Source organism: Sinohyriopsis cumingii, chromosome 3 (genome assembly GCF_028554795.1).
Source record: "Sinohyriopsis cumingii isolate HCF-2022 chromosome 3, ASM2855479v2, whole genome shotgun sequence".
NCBI lineage: Eukaryota > Metazoa > Mollusca > Bivalvia > Unionida > Unionidae > Sinohyriopsis > Sinohyriopsis cumingii.
The window spans coordinates 89,513,238-89,528,065 of record NC_142963.1 but is presented as its reverse complement, the minus strand read 5'-3'; the positions used below and the strand labels follow the sequence as shown (position 1 = coordinate 89,528,065).

Here is a 14,828-nt window from a genome sequence, read left to right as displayed (position 1 = left end):
TTTTAATTGGGGGGGGATTTTGTTTTAGATCTTTACAAAGACTTAGTATCTTTTGTTTCCTTTCATTGATAATTATTCAGGCTGTCTTGCACAAACTCGTTTAATAGAACTGGTGATTTAAAGGTCATTACATAATGATGTAACTTGGATGTCATTTTTACCTTCATGTATTGTGGCGCTCTGAACTCGATAATAGAGTGATTGCAAAATGAAGTGGTTGTGACTTCTGTCTAGTGTTAAATGATTAAAAAATTAACATTCTTATCCAGCATTAATAATATCATTAAGGGTCCTGTGAAAGAAAATGATAAAAAAAAAGTCAGTTAAAAAGAAAACTTTGGATATCTTTAATGATTTATGGACTGACTTCCTGTTGCAAAAACCATTGTGATCTCATGATTGTGTCATACTGAAAAAAATTCACTTGCCATCATATCATTTTCTTTGAGTATTTGATAGAGTTTGTGATTTTAAGCGAAATGTAATTTTTTAAAATTATTTTGATGGGCTACTACCAAGTACTTTTCTCCCCACTTTTCTGCATAATGACCCTTTCTTGCGAATAGGGAATATGGTACTTATTCCCCCACTTTTATGGGTACTACTACTGACCCTTTATTGGGAATAGATAATAGGGTACTCCCCCCCCCTTTTTCTGCATAATGACCCTTTCTTGGGAATGGGGAATAGGGTACTTATTCCCCCCACTTTTCTGTGTAATGACCCTTTGTTGGTGTAATGGAACTTTTTCTCCCACTTTTCTGTGTAATGACCCTTTCTTGGGAATAGGTCAATTTTCCCCTCTTTTTTTATGTAATGACCCTTTCTTGAGAATAGGATAATTTTCCCCCACTTTTCTATGTAATAACCCCTTCTTGTGGATAGATTTAATTAAGAGTAGAGCAAGAAAATGCACACCAACTCATACATTTCTGAGCAATTTTTTATTGCTTGGATCCATAGCTATATAAATGGTTTCTGTGGTTTAAGTGGATAGAGTATCTGTCTCAGATGCTGGACAAGTTTGAACCTTGGTCAAGTCATACCAAAGACTTATAAAAAATGGTATTAGCAGCTGCCTCGCTTGGTGCTCAGCATTAAGAGGTTAGTGTTAGGGCTGGTTAGCCAGATATCAGGATATTATGACTGGGTGGTACTTGATGCTACATGCCTACAGCATGTTGCCCCAGTGCTAGACATCACTATAAGCTTCCACACTGCAGACATCACAGTGATATGACTGATTTTTTTTAAAGCTATGTAAAACATACAAAACACACATATATGAACATACGTACACACACACACAGCTATATAAAAATATCGATTTTAAAAAGTTAAAAAACTCCAACACTCGCAAGCGATCATCAGAAGTAGAAAGATGTGCAGTCATAATGCAGTTCAGTTGAGAAACTATGTTCCAAATATGTTGTTTCAGAGTTTTTTAAAATCCAGTCCATTAAGTTGAGAATAAATTTTGATCAGTGTTCACTCTTTCTTAACAGAATTGAGGTTCCCATTTCAGAACAGAAAAGATTTTTTAATTCCGACTACTTTATATGTTTAATTGCACATTAGTTCCAAATTAAATGTTTTACCTGCATGTCATGCAAATGTATTTCAGCCCATGAAGAGACCATACAGAGACATGGGACCCGATGATTCAGAAGAGCTTAATGAACCTCCCCAACCTGTTCCCTCAGCATTCAGGACTGCTAAACAGCAATTAGTAATAAAAATGTCATTTCATTATTATCTTTTAACAATTTTGACTATGGTTATTCATTTTGTCGCATCTCTGGTTTACTTTTTGGCTAACCACTGGTCAAAATAACATTCTTTAAAAATTGCTCTTGTTATAACTTTTCTGATAATAACTTAAAATCTAGACTAGTTATTTGACCAAAGTTTGTGTATAGCAAGCATTTGTGTTAAGGAAGATACATTCTTGATTTTGGGTCTCTAATGGTCCAGCGTTAAGGTCACTGTTTCTTAAAGACACATGGTGTTCAGTCTTTTTGTACTAGGCCGTATTTCTTGCTAAACTGTTTGGACTGCTTCTACAGTGTGACCCCTCTATAGCGCGCTCTGTTATAACACAAATTTGGATATAACACGGTCGTGGCTTGGCTGCTGAAATTTCACATGTATTTTTCTTGTGCACAAAAAAATTCTTTCTTAAAAATTACGAAAAAACGTAAAAAGTTTGTTACCATTTTGGGGGAGAGATCGCGTATGAATAATACAAGATGATCGTGGCTTGTCTTCTGAAATTTTATATGTATTTTTCTCGTACGTGAAAAAGTATTTTTTCTTCTTAAAAGTATGGAAAAACCCCACAAAAAGTTTATTCTGGGATCACTTGGGTCTTCGCCAATGTTGCAAACTTGGCTTTTTTTTCCTTATTGGCTGCAAAACATACCATGTGGCTTTTTTTATTTATTGGCGACATTGTTGGCTGTTTAAACTTTTATATATAACCATTGGTTTGGAGTGCAGAAATTCAGAGGCCCCATGAAAGGAAGCCGCAAACTGGATATAAAATGCACTGAAATTTATCTATTGTTACATAAACAAATTCTTTGTTCATATTGACAAACCATCTAAACAGTGCATTGTTATATCATAATCCGCTTATCTTGACATCTAGCATGAGTTCTGTTTGTTGTGAAATACCCACTTTTTTATTGTTGACATTTCTGGTAACGGAGATCAACTGGACGAGGCATTGTATCTTAATCTATCTTTCATCGGATTTTCAGCCACTCGCTAGTCATTAATATATTTACAAAGACTGACATTTGTATGTGGATGGTAAGTAAAATTCCTCTTCTTTTCACTCAGAATTAAATCCTTCACAAGACTCACATTTTCTTTAATAATCCCTGTCATCAGAACACCTGCGTCTCTATCGTCTTTGACCCTTTGTTAATTTTCAGACGCATGCTTGGAAGGCAGCATCAGGGTGCTACCACAAGTGTAAAAAAAAAATTACATCTTATTGGTTTATTCAATAGGCATGGAGGGACAGTAACTAGGATAGTCCAAACAATGGCCAATTCCTTTTTAAAAATATACCCACTTAAATAGTTTGCTAAAATTTAAAAGGAAACATTACCTTTGAAGCACTGACTGTTATGAAAACGTACTCAGCAAATGGAAAAAATATGAGTCTCAATCATGCAATACAATTATTTGATGTTGCTGCCACATTAAGAAATGTGCATTTATTTGGTTCTCCAAAGCTGTCCTTTAGCGGTGACTTAGTAGCGCATGCACCCTTCATCAAAGAAAGCTGACTACAATCTTTCAATAACAGCAAATAACTTTTCTTCAAAGGAAATCAGTGCCAAACTTAAATAAAAGTAATGGAATTTGATGGATTTTTGCATTTTCCAATGTGACTGGAACACATTAACTGTGCTGTGAAAGTTTCTTTTGATTTTGGGGTCAAAATATGGCAGGCTGAAGCCTGATTGGGATTAGATTTAGTGAAGACACTGAAATCAGTTTCATGAATGAGATACTTGATAATGTAATTGAACAATGAACGAATCTAATGGTTTATTAATATGCTTCAGGTCCAACAATGGATTTAACAGAATAATGCACACCAATTTCAGCAGTTGATGTAAGCAAATGATATTGTTCCTAATTGGAACTAATTGGAGCAGATAACCTCAACAAGTAATCAAATAATGATCGATATTTGCAACTTATGGAAAAATTGTGATATAAGGATCTAACATCATGGATGATCAGTGTCTAGAATTTATACACAGATATGAACAAGGTATGATTCTGTGACCAATGGTGATTAATATATAGAATTTGTACAGAAATATGAATTATGCGTGTTTCATCCACAAGTAGTATGCATTAATTGATTTTCACTTGTATAGCAATATTGAAATAGTGATTTCATTCATATAATAATACTGACTCAAAAAAGGAATATATGTATCTTATGACATCCAGTTGATGATCATAATATACTTCCCGTTCCACAGCTCTCATAAAATTGTCAAGGAGAAACCATGCTTTTCCCACCCCTCCCAGTCTGCCAAATGATCCTTTGAGTCTCCTTACTCCCTGTAGACTGATTGGTCCTTCACATCGAGTAAACCAGTATCATCCTCCAAGCAGCAGCAGGATATAGTTTGCATAAAAACCGACAGAGTACTATGACTCCCTGTTACAAAAATAGCTCTACAGCTGATTGCTTGTGTAAAGTGGACAGCTTCCTGACAAAACTTGCATTGTGATAATATAATCAAACTTTACTCAATATGGTGAAATCCACAGCCAGAGAACTTGAGGTAATTGGGTTTCTCATTGCAGCTTTGGGTGAAACAAACTCAGTATTTTTTAATAGCTGGAGTTGAAAACAAACCATTGTTGGGCAATGCAGTATGGGGCATCAAAATCAAAGTACATTTTGGTCATATATAATGTATAAAGATTTTACTAATAAAATTCTGATACAAAGGGTAAAGGTCAAAGTCACTAGGGAAATAGTTTCTGTACAAGAACTTTAACTGCAGTAATAAGCAAAGCACATACCTGCATCAAACTCTGTGAATGTCTTGACATTGAAAGTAGCTATGAAGTTTTATAAATAAAAAAACTCAGAGGTCAGTGTCACAGTGACCATTTCAACTTGGTAAATGTTCTTTTAACATACTTGATAGAGGTACTGTGATGTGTTTTGGGCACAGTTTGAATTACTGTACATTTCATGAGTATCCAAGTAACCCATTTTATTTTGGTCAAAAAAGAGAATGACATATGCAGTTTGGTGTAGATTCATTATTAACAATAATAAAGAAAATATTAGCCATCAATGTAGACAGACAAGTATCCAGATCCACACAGCAGATGGGCTGAATCATTTTGGATTTAATCAAAGATGATTAACCTTTCTTTGTAAAACCTTTTGTAAACCTCAGTATAAGTGTCTCTTATCATATTGTTTAATGTACTATAAATTTAAAAGCATACCATTTCACAGGATCTCAATGCAGCTGGCATTGCTTTATGCATATTCATAGTTGTCAAACTCTACATATAATGTCAGATAGTTCTTCTAAATTCTTAAATGATACTCAGCAGCACTATAGCTTTCTGTTACATCAAATGGAGAATCCCAGGTTAGCATATCTATTTTTTAGTCAGTGTTTAACCTCAGGATTGGCAGTGATTGTCATCATTAACATAGCTGTTTGTCAGCTTCTGCCTGCAATATATGTGTGATGTGGTCAGAAGGGATTTGGTACACAGTTTTTGCATTAAAGTCTAAAGAGCTAGAGAGGCAATGGAAGTCTTGTGTACAATGATTACAGTCTCTATTACATCAGATCAACTTGAAATGGAGGAGCATGGGTTTGCAGAGATGTAGGTTTCGCATCATTACCTGATACTGCTAGAGCCACAGATGTGTTGACTGGTGCTGGCCTTTGGGGGAATTTTGTAACTATGTCCATCACAAATCTCCAGCAATGGCTTGGGGAGTGTTGTTCCTCATTTAAGTAGCCCAGTGGCTGCATGTCTCCCCACATGCCCAAGTATGGCCTTTGGGCCATTAAGTCCAGGCACACTGGGTATAATTTGGACATTGGTAGAGATGCTGTCAGGCTGCTGGATCATATATTTATTGCAAAAATGATTGAGAGTCATGCAGCTTTTTAAACCCATTGTGGAAAAGATAATACAAGAAGCAGTGACACAGTTGCTGACCTTGTGGGACTTTTTGTCCCTACATCCATCACAAATCAACAGTAATGGCCTGGGGAGTGTCTTTCCTTATTTCATAAACCCAGAGGATGAAGGGGGTGAAGGTCTCTCCACATGTTCAAGCATGGCCTTTGAGCCAGATAGTCCTGGCACACTGGGTATAATTTGGACATTGTCATGTCAGAATTACTGCCAGACTGGTGGATCATGGGTTTATTGCAAAACTGATTGAGAGTCATGCATGTTCTTAAACGCATTTGGGTTAGATTGTGCAAGTTTTCTGTGGTTCCAGTGATTCTTGTACCCAGTGTGAGTTTTTTAATCTTTTGTATTTTAACTAGGTTGATCAGATCATCTTTTTTGCCTTATCTCCATGATTTCAATTAATCCTATGCCTATGGAGAATATTGTTTGAATACAAGCACTTTTATGGTACAGATCTGTTGGGATATTGCAGAACTATGGAGGTATTCCAGTTGTTTCCTGTTAAATGTAGCTTCATTTCATTGCACACATTCTGTCCAGGTGGTTCCCGGGCTGACTGACCAGCTGGCTGCTGTGTTGACCATCGAGCACACCCCTTGACCATCCATACTAGCAAGACAAGCCATTGCACAACCATCGCCTCTAATTCAACTGGGGGGGAAATTTTTCTTTTCTTATCCATTGGGCAGATAACATACCACATAGAGGTATTGTTGCTGCCATGTTGATGCTTTTGGGTATGTTCTTTGCAGATGTGGACACAAATGACTATTGAGGATAATTCACACAGGGACCTCAGCTAGTTGGCATTCTCCAAGCCCATGGTGGGATGGCTTGAATGTTTCAGTTGGCTAAATTTACCAAGTTTTGCCAATTTTTTGAGAGCCCATCAATGTTTTGTCTGTTTCTGGTAAAGGCTTTGGCAGACTTTAAGATGAGGACTAAAACCCCTCATTCCAGATACTGCAGCAGTCAGCAAAGTGAGATATCACCATTTGCCATTCTGATAAGATTCAGGACCTGGGCAAATCCAAGGTGTGCTTTTCCAAAATCCTTTACCAGCATCATTCTGACTGTGCTTTTATCATACACATTCTGCAACATTTAGCACCATGCTACTGACCAGAGACTAAGATATTGCAGAGATTAACATGCAGAGTGGATTGAATGTGTTTCATGACTTCCCATGCAATTTTTTGGGAATCCATGGTTTGGATTGTCATGGTGAAAAACAGGGACATGTACTGTTCAGTGGCTTTCACCTTTATTGCTTTGGCTGTGTCCGCTCATCTTCACTCTAGTCACACAATTCCTTGGCTCTGCATTCTTTACCCTATCATATGCCAGTATTTTTAGTGGTAGAATAGGTGAGGCATGGAAGTCAACAAAACAAGAATTGCCATTCCAACTTGCTGCATGCCCCAACATTCATGCTCAATCGATCACAGATGAGGAGAAAGTCAATGGCAAAAAGATTAAAGGCCAAAAGCAGCCCAAAAATTTCAAGTTTAAACTTTAGCCAGCAGCAGATCCCTTAATTCAGGAGAAAAACCAATAAAAAGGATAGGAAGCAAGGTTTCTCTTTCCCCAAGCCTCCAGACAACTCTCACTGACTTGTCATCGCAACCTCCCACTGTTAGCATTTGGGTTGGCATCAGATTAAATTTATGACTCATAAGATCAATCATTTTCCACAAAAGGAATGGGTGATGCAAGTTATTTTGGAGGGGCTTCTGATTTAGCTTACCCTGCCACTGCACCTTTTATCTTCTCCATTTAGGATGGACATGCATTCTGACCTAGAGAAGGTGGGAATTGTGCTAAGTTTCTTGTGACCAAAGCCAACAAAAATCTCATAGGTCTCAGTCAGCTCAGCAAGTTCATAGTCACGCCAGAGTTCAAACTGGATATGGCATGGTTAATCAGGCTTTCTGAAGAGAGGGATAAATTTGCAGTTATCCTAGACCTAACCAAGCATATTTTCATACCCTTATCCATTCTGTTTAACAAAGTTCCTTTGGTTTGGTTTCCAGGTAGCAATGTACCAAATTTTCAGGCATTCTGAGTTGAGTTGATCTCAACAGCTGCTCATTGGAGTTAACAGGAGTCATCAACTGAGTCATCATTCTTTTCTGGTTGACCTTGTAAATGGTGTTTGTGGTGTACCTAGATGTCATCATTCAGACACGTGGCAAATTCATCTTTGGTGAAGGGAAGGAACAGTCCTAGCTGTTTCAGTCAATTAGGGTTTTGAGTTAACTGGGAAAAGTTAGATCTCAATCCATCCATTCATTTTGGCTACCTAGGCAAGGAGTGTGACCAGTCTCAGCCTTGCTGGCCTCCCTCCATATTTATGTTTATTGAGCTTATGGAGTTGATTTTCAACAGGGAGTGGATTTTGGTGAGAGGGTTCCTCAGTTTGTTCAATGTGTCAGTGGATTGGATCCTTCTTGGGTACCTTTTCATGTACCTTTTGCAGATGGCCCAGTGGTGCCCCTTTTCTGGACAACTCAATAAATGATGATCTGACCAAAATACTATCATTCCTTGGTCAGTGGTGCAACAATCAATGGCTTAATGGTAGGAATTCTTCTTGAAAATCCCCATCCAACATCAACAATCTGCATGGATGCCAGTTATAGTTAGGGAAGCCTACCTGTTGCCCAACTTCACCATGGTCAGTGACAAGTGGGGGCCAGAGGAGTTATTTCTTGACATCTACTTTTAGAAATGTAGGTTGTTGTAAAGACATTTAATTTCTGGAAGGATCAGCCCCATGGAAAGGCAGTTTTCATCATGTTAGAGAACTCTGTGGTGGTGGCATACCACCTCAAAGAGGGTGGGACCAAATCACCTGACCTCTTCATTCTGGTTTGTTGCTGTTCCATCTGAAGGTAACAGTTCAGATCAGATGTATCCCTGGCAGACATAATGTCCAGGCAGACTCTCAGGAAACTACTAGATGGTATGTCTTTCATTGGATTTTTGTGGATGTACAATGATAGACCTTGTGATGAGGTGGAATTGCAAACTGAATATATGCATCTCTTCAGTCCTGGACCTGGGACCCTATGTACTTTCAGTCAGTTTTGAGGGTTTTTTTTTTATTTGCCTACCCTGTACTCTGGTACCGAGGATAATGCATAATGCTTTCAGATGGGACAAGTCCTGGTGAAAAATCTGGTTGATCTGGCAATACATATACTCAGGAAAATCCTGTCAAAACCCAACCTGTTCAAACAGACAAGCTTACATGTGTTCACCTCTGCAAGGACAGGCACCTGGCTGATGCCAGGAGAGTCTTACAGGTTTTTCACCACTGCAAGGGTGTTGTCAGGAGAATCTTAAGGTGTTTCACCTCTGAAAGGCTGTTGTCAGGAGATTCTTAAAGGTGTTTCACCTCTGCAAGGCTGTTGTCAGGAGAATCTTGTGTGGAAAGAAAGTTAAAACTTCAGTCATAGAGAGAATTTTGCAAGCTAGAAGACCCTCCACTTATGAGGGAAGTTGGTAGTCATTGAGGTAATTGGTAAATGTTTCTTCATTTCTTTACATGTGGATTGCTGGATTTGAGAGGTAGTGGAGTTTATTTCCTAATGTTATTGTGATCAGGTAGTTGTTTTGTAGAAACATAATTTACTTCAAAATTTATTTTCTCATACATTTTTGGTAAGATATGGAGATGATGTTCATCCACAAAAATCAATGCTCTTTCGGGAACTTCTGATTACCCCTCATCAATGAATGCCAATTTAGGGTTAATAAAATACACCAAAAGCATATTGTGACATCATAGAAACTTCCAGAAACTCAATCAAAATGTTATGATTTCACAGAAATGTCCAGAAATCCTGCTCAACTACAGGAGATATTACTATTAGATGATGATATTCGAATGGTGTCAGCTTAATTGCACTTGTTTGGAATTGTGTCATAAGCTTCAAAAGGTACTTGCATTGAGATGTGGGCATCCAGATGTGCTTGTATATAGAAAGGTGTTAAGTAAATTAAATGTTCTTAAAGACAACATTTATAACATAAATACCTTGTCAAATTAGAGATTAAGTGCAGAAACATATTGAAACTAATAGAGGGTTTGGAAAATCTCGAAAAATGCTTGTATCTTGGTGGTTACTTTTAAAAGTGCTTGAATTTGAGGTAGTTCCAAAAAGTCTTTGAAAATGTTCAGTTGTCCTTGATAAGTGTTTATTTTAATTTAAAAAAACACATTTCTTTGGTAAACATTAATTTACTGACATAAATATCAAGACAAAAATGAAAATAGATTAAAAATTAAGAAACTTAGTCTTCCTGGAATTGTACTTCTGTGTTGGGTTAGTTGCCTATTCATTATGACATACATTTGTTTCTCTTGTGTGGTGATTAACACTGATACTTAACCTCATATTTGAACTGTAGCTGCCTCATAATGTTTAAATGAGTGTGGACTGGGCTGTAAATGGGAAGTGTATTTTCACGTTGTCATGAACACTGTACAGTTGTGAGGGAGCAAAACAGTGAACAGAGATGCTGTGTTTGTGGAAAGGAAATTGTTGTTGGAATAATGGTTGAAATTGTTTTGATGTCCTTTGGCATAATTGAAAAGTGCAAATAGAATGAAATACCAACAAAGGCAAGTAAAACTCCTCACTCTCAATCCAAATTTAATGAGATTTGTGAACCACAGTTCCAGTCTCCTCAACTATAATGTCTTCACCAAGGTTAATTCAGTAAAAAATGTCCGAGTTCTTCTTTAAGATTGAAGTACTTAAATTTGAAATTTTGTGGACTTTAACACACCATAAACATTCTTCACAATTCAGTATTTAGCTACTGGTGCTGCTTGAAAAGGAAATGGTTGCTCTAGAATTTCCTGATGCAGAGTATGTTTCAACCATGTGATATTCAAAGCAAATTGGAAGATGTGCTTTATCATTTTGTCCAATGGTATTTTACAGAGGGGAGGGGATATTTCAAAGGCAGGTAGCATGGTTCATTTTCAGATGTCGTTTTAAATTTGTGATCTAGTTTATTCTTCTTCAGAAAAAAGAGAATTTAAAGTTGGTTTGTTATGACTTGAAATAATAAAATGATTTCATGATGTATATAGGAAGTACACAGATATTTAAGTAATTTGTTACATATCTGAACAACTCAAATTTTAACGAATTTATGTAATTTTTCAGAACATTGAGAATCAGAAGAAATATGGTAACCAAGGAAGGGATCAAGGCATGCATACATACTCTTATGGCACAGGGAGGAAATCTCTGGGACCAAGGTAATTTCTTCTGCCTCTCAGATTCACAAAATGCCCACAAATAAAATATTGCCTTTCTAACCAGGACGAGGAAATTGTAGCAGGGCATTTATCAACAACTCCAAGAACTTGTTTGCCCCTAAAATGGGATATCTAGTTTTTTTTATTATTCATCTAAAGATATTAGTATGTGTTGGGAATTGTTAGCATAGGGATTTTGAATTTATTACCAAAATCACAGATGCTGAAAACAGTTTTAAATGTTCATAATACCATTTATGGAATCTGCTACAACATAAATATTATTACAGAATTTTTTATATATTTTGATAACATGATGTGTGAGTATTGCTGTTATTTTTGTCTTGGTTGTAAAGCCTAGGTCATAACTAGGTATCACATTCTAATGGTGGCATTGTTGGTATCAACATTAAGTTCATGCAATTAGCTCAGTTTCTCTAACATTTTTGCATATACAGTCATGAAAGTGGATGGAGGGTACTGCTCATCACAGGCAAAGGAAGGTCACAGTTCCTTATGTCTTAGGTCTGATAAGTGTGCTGGTTATTTGGAATATGCCTCATTGGAGCAGGCAAGACATAACATTTTTTTTAAAGTCCTATTATACTTCATGAAAGATTTCATTTAAAATAGGACATCTTGCATAGCTTACCTTTTGAAATTATCAGACTTGAAATTCCAAAAATATTTTTACCAAAATGTGAATGGAGACCATTCTGCATATATGTATCATATGATATTTGTTTTTATTATAACAGGAGGGGTTCCAATAATAAATTTGTTCCTCCGATCATGAATAGAGAGGAAGATGAAGGGTATGAATATGTGTGTGTGTGTTTTCACATAGCTCTTAAAGGTAAAATATTTGTATTTGTAGGATGGTACTTACATTCCAGTGATTTTTTAAAAAATTTTAATGAAATCATCAGGGTTTATGGTACATAAAGATGGGGATATATGACTTATTATGAAAAATGTGTATCATATTCTCAGATGTCATATCATGTATGGATTTGCAACAAAAGCAGTTGCTACACCGAGAAAATATTCCCCAGTAACCTTTATTACCTTTGGTGTTGCAAAACAATTTGAGTGATTAATTTCTATGCTTCTGCCCACAATATTCACACCTTCCAAAAGGGAAGTAATTCTTGAACTGTAATACTGCAATATGCAAATCATTTGGATACTATTCATCAACTTTGTGGTCATTAAAAACCATGAATATTAGACCTAATAATAAAATGTATCCATTAAGTAAGCCATTTGAAAAGAGTCATCTTCATGAATTTAAATGCCATTATAAATGTGTATTTTTGCAAAGCAGCAAATCTGGTAGCCCAGAAATGAATGAATTAATGACGCTTTAATTTTTTCAGGAGAAATAGTCTTGTAAGTGCAATCACTCGGTCAGTGGTAGGGAACAACCGATCAGTAAATGTCAGCAGAGGACCAGGTGGGGCCACAAGAGAGGATGACATGGCAGATGAGCGCTTGAAAAGCATTGAACCAAAGATGGTGGAACTCATTATGAATGAGGTATTTATGGCAGCATTGTAAGCTAAAAAGTTTACTCTCAGTTTTGTTTTTGTTTACTATTAATTTGTTCAGTGAGCTTATTAAAGTGAACCACTTCATGAAATTTTCATACATTCAGATATATCTTGTACAGGTTTTTTCATCCTCCTTGTAATTATTTGACTATTCTTGACAAGATGTATGGTTTGCTTTTCCCATTCTATCAGGAAACTGAAGTGTAATGTAGTGCTGGAGTTCAAAAGTTATTTCCCTTTCTATTGGTGTGACTATTGTTGTCTTAAGCATAAGTATATTAGTCCATAGATTAACTGAACAAACTGCATAACCTTGGTCTGCCATAGCATAATATGCTGGCAGATCTGGGTCTGTGCAAGTTTTTAGGCCTTGAATCTGATCTGTCATCATACTATGCAATGACACACTTGCTAGAATATATGGTTCAATCTTGTGGATTGAATGTAAAATGAAAAATAGTAAGCATTTAAACTTTAATGTATAAGAGTGCTTATCTTAGCCAGTCCATCTTTGCTAGCCAAGGTTCCAATAATTGTATCTACACCTTGGCATATCGAGCAGATATTTCTGTGCCTCAGGTCTGTGAATTTCATTGCATGCAGCGGCAAGCCACTGCATCCAATCAAAATTAAGTGGGGCCCCGAGTGGTCTAAAACGCTCTCTGTTACAGATCACTGCCATCTCACCTCTGTCTGCGTGGGTTCGAGTCTAGGATTCGGCTAATGTGGGTATGTGAGAAAGCTTGCCAGTAGCTTCTCGTGGGTCGGTGGTTCTTCCCGGGGTTTTCCTGGGTTCTTTCTCCACTATTAATACTGGCCGCCATGCATAGCCTATCATGTGCTGAAAAATGGCGTTAAACCCCACAACAACAACAACAAAATTAAGTTGTACAAATGTGAAAACTGTTACTGCATGATTGAGACAAGGGGAGCACACAACTTAAATGAATTGATAAATAATCAGTTTTCCACTGACGGTCCATGTTTGCACAAATACCATTCACTCAGACCTGTAATGGATTCCCTCTGGTACATAGTCATACTTTCAATGTTAAACATAAAAAGTATCCCTTTTAGGTCAGTTGCCACCACCTTTTTGTCTGATGTACAATGCACCACGCTGTCGGTTAGGGGGCGCTCACCAGTTATTATGTACTTTTGAGAGAGTGACGTATGTAAGGTGAAGTTGTTCGCATTTAAAACATGCATAATAGAGAGAATGTTGGCATACCTCTATGGTACATTAATGTAATGTGGATGATATTTCTTTGGATATTGTACTTTTGAAAATTGTACATGATTTAAGCACAGTGCTAACTAAAATGACTGCTCCCTTGTGCTAAAAAATCAGCCTGAATTAGTCTAAAGTACACTCTCCATAGCAGCTATTAAAATAGGGAAAATGAATTTTGCCAGACTAGACAATACCACCTTCTGAAAGTGCAATGAATGAATTACCAAATATGTAAAATGTAAAAAAAGTTATTGGCTCCTTTTTATACAATTTACCTCTGAAGTTGAGGAAGTGAAAATGACCAAGTAGAGCTAGCACTTTTTTGAAAGGTGCACATCTGGAGTAAGGCCAAGCTGTATACTCTATAACCCATATTACACCCATCAATCATACATCAAAATAAAGGGAATTAAAGGTTCTTTGAATTATGCCTAAGATATACAAGGTCTTTTTTAAATAGCCAGTATAACCATTGAGGAAAGCGGGGGAAATTCTTTTTCTTTAAACTTCTGACCCATATGCAAAATACGAAACTGTGGAGCGCCACCTTAGTTGGTATTACATACTAAGGAAGGCAACACTTGAAATCCAATAGATGTCACTAGGACAAAGCACCAGTATAGCTGTTTGATCTGCCAAGGTGTAAATAGGGCTATCAGAATCTTGGCTAGCAAAGATGTAGCCAGTCCAGATAAAATATAAATTCCCTCATCTGAAGAAGAGGGAGGAGAAGAAAGGATTATTAGACATGAGAGAAATAACTTGTCAGTTTTTGCATTGGAAAAACAAGACTATACTACTATTAAAATAGATGAGAATACAGAAGTAGACACAATGAATAGGGAAAGAATCATTGCAAATTCACAGGTGTGGGTTAAAAATTGCAAATCAAGAGCACATGAACTGACAAAAATATGCATCCTTTTACAACCCACCTGAAAACACATTCTTTGTGTAATGGAACTCCATGATGTTGAGGACATACATGTGCTTAGTACGGTATACACAACTTTAGTGATATAAATTTGTTCAAAAGAGTCTTTTC

The 14,828-nt window shown here is 36.7% G+C and overlaps 1 protein-coding gene across 6 annotated transcripts in view; it reads left to right on the top strand.

Annotated features, from left to right (window-relative positions):
• The window catches only part of LOC149803266 (fidgetin-like protein 1), a 109,207-nt gene that overhangs the window by 33,294 nt on the left and 61,085 nt on the right, over positions 1-14,828 (top strand). For 5 of the 6 annotated variants that reach the window (XR_016420168.1, XM_089952922.1, XM_089952924.1 and 2 more), the window contains exons 7-10: positions 1,625-1,729; positions 10,902-10,996; positions 11,755-11,811; positions 12,376-12,535. Coding sequence is in view for 5 of the 6 variants with exons in the window: in XM_089952922.1 (XP_089809048.1) it covers positions 1,625-1,729; positions 10,902-10,996; positions 11,755-11,811; positions 12,376-12,535 (417 nt within the window). In the remaining variant the exon portion in view is untranslated. The remainder of the gene's footprint in view (positions 1-1,624; positions 1,730-10,901; positions 10,997-11,754; positions 11,812-12,375; positions 12,536-14,828) is intronic. The other variant, XM_089952923.1, reaches the window with a different exon arrangement.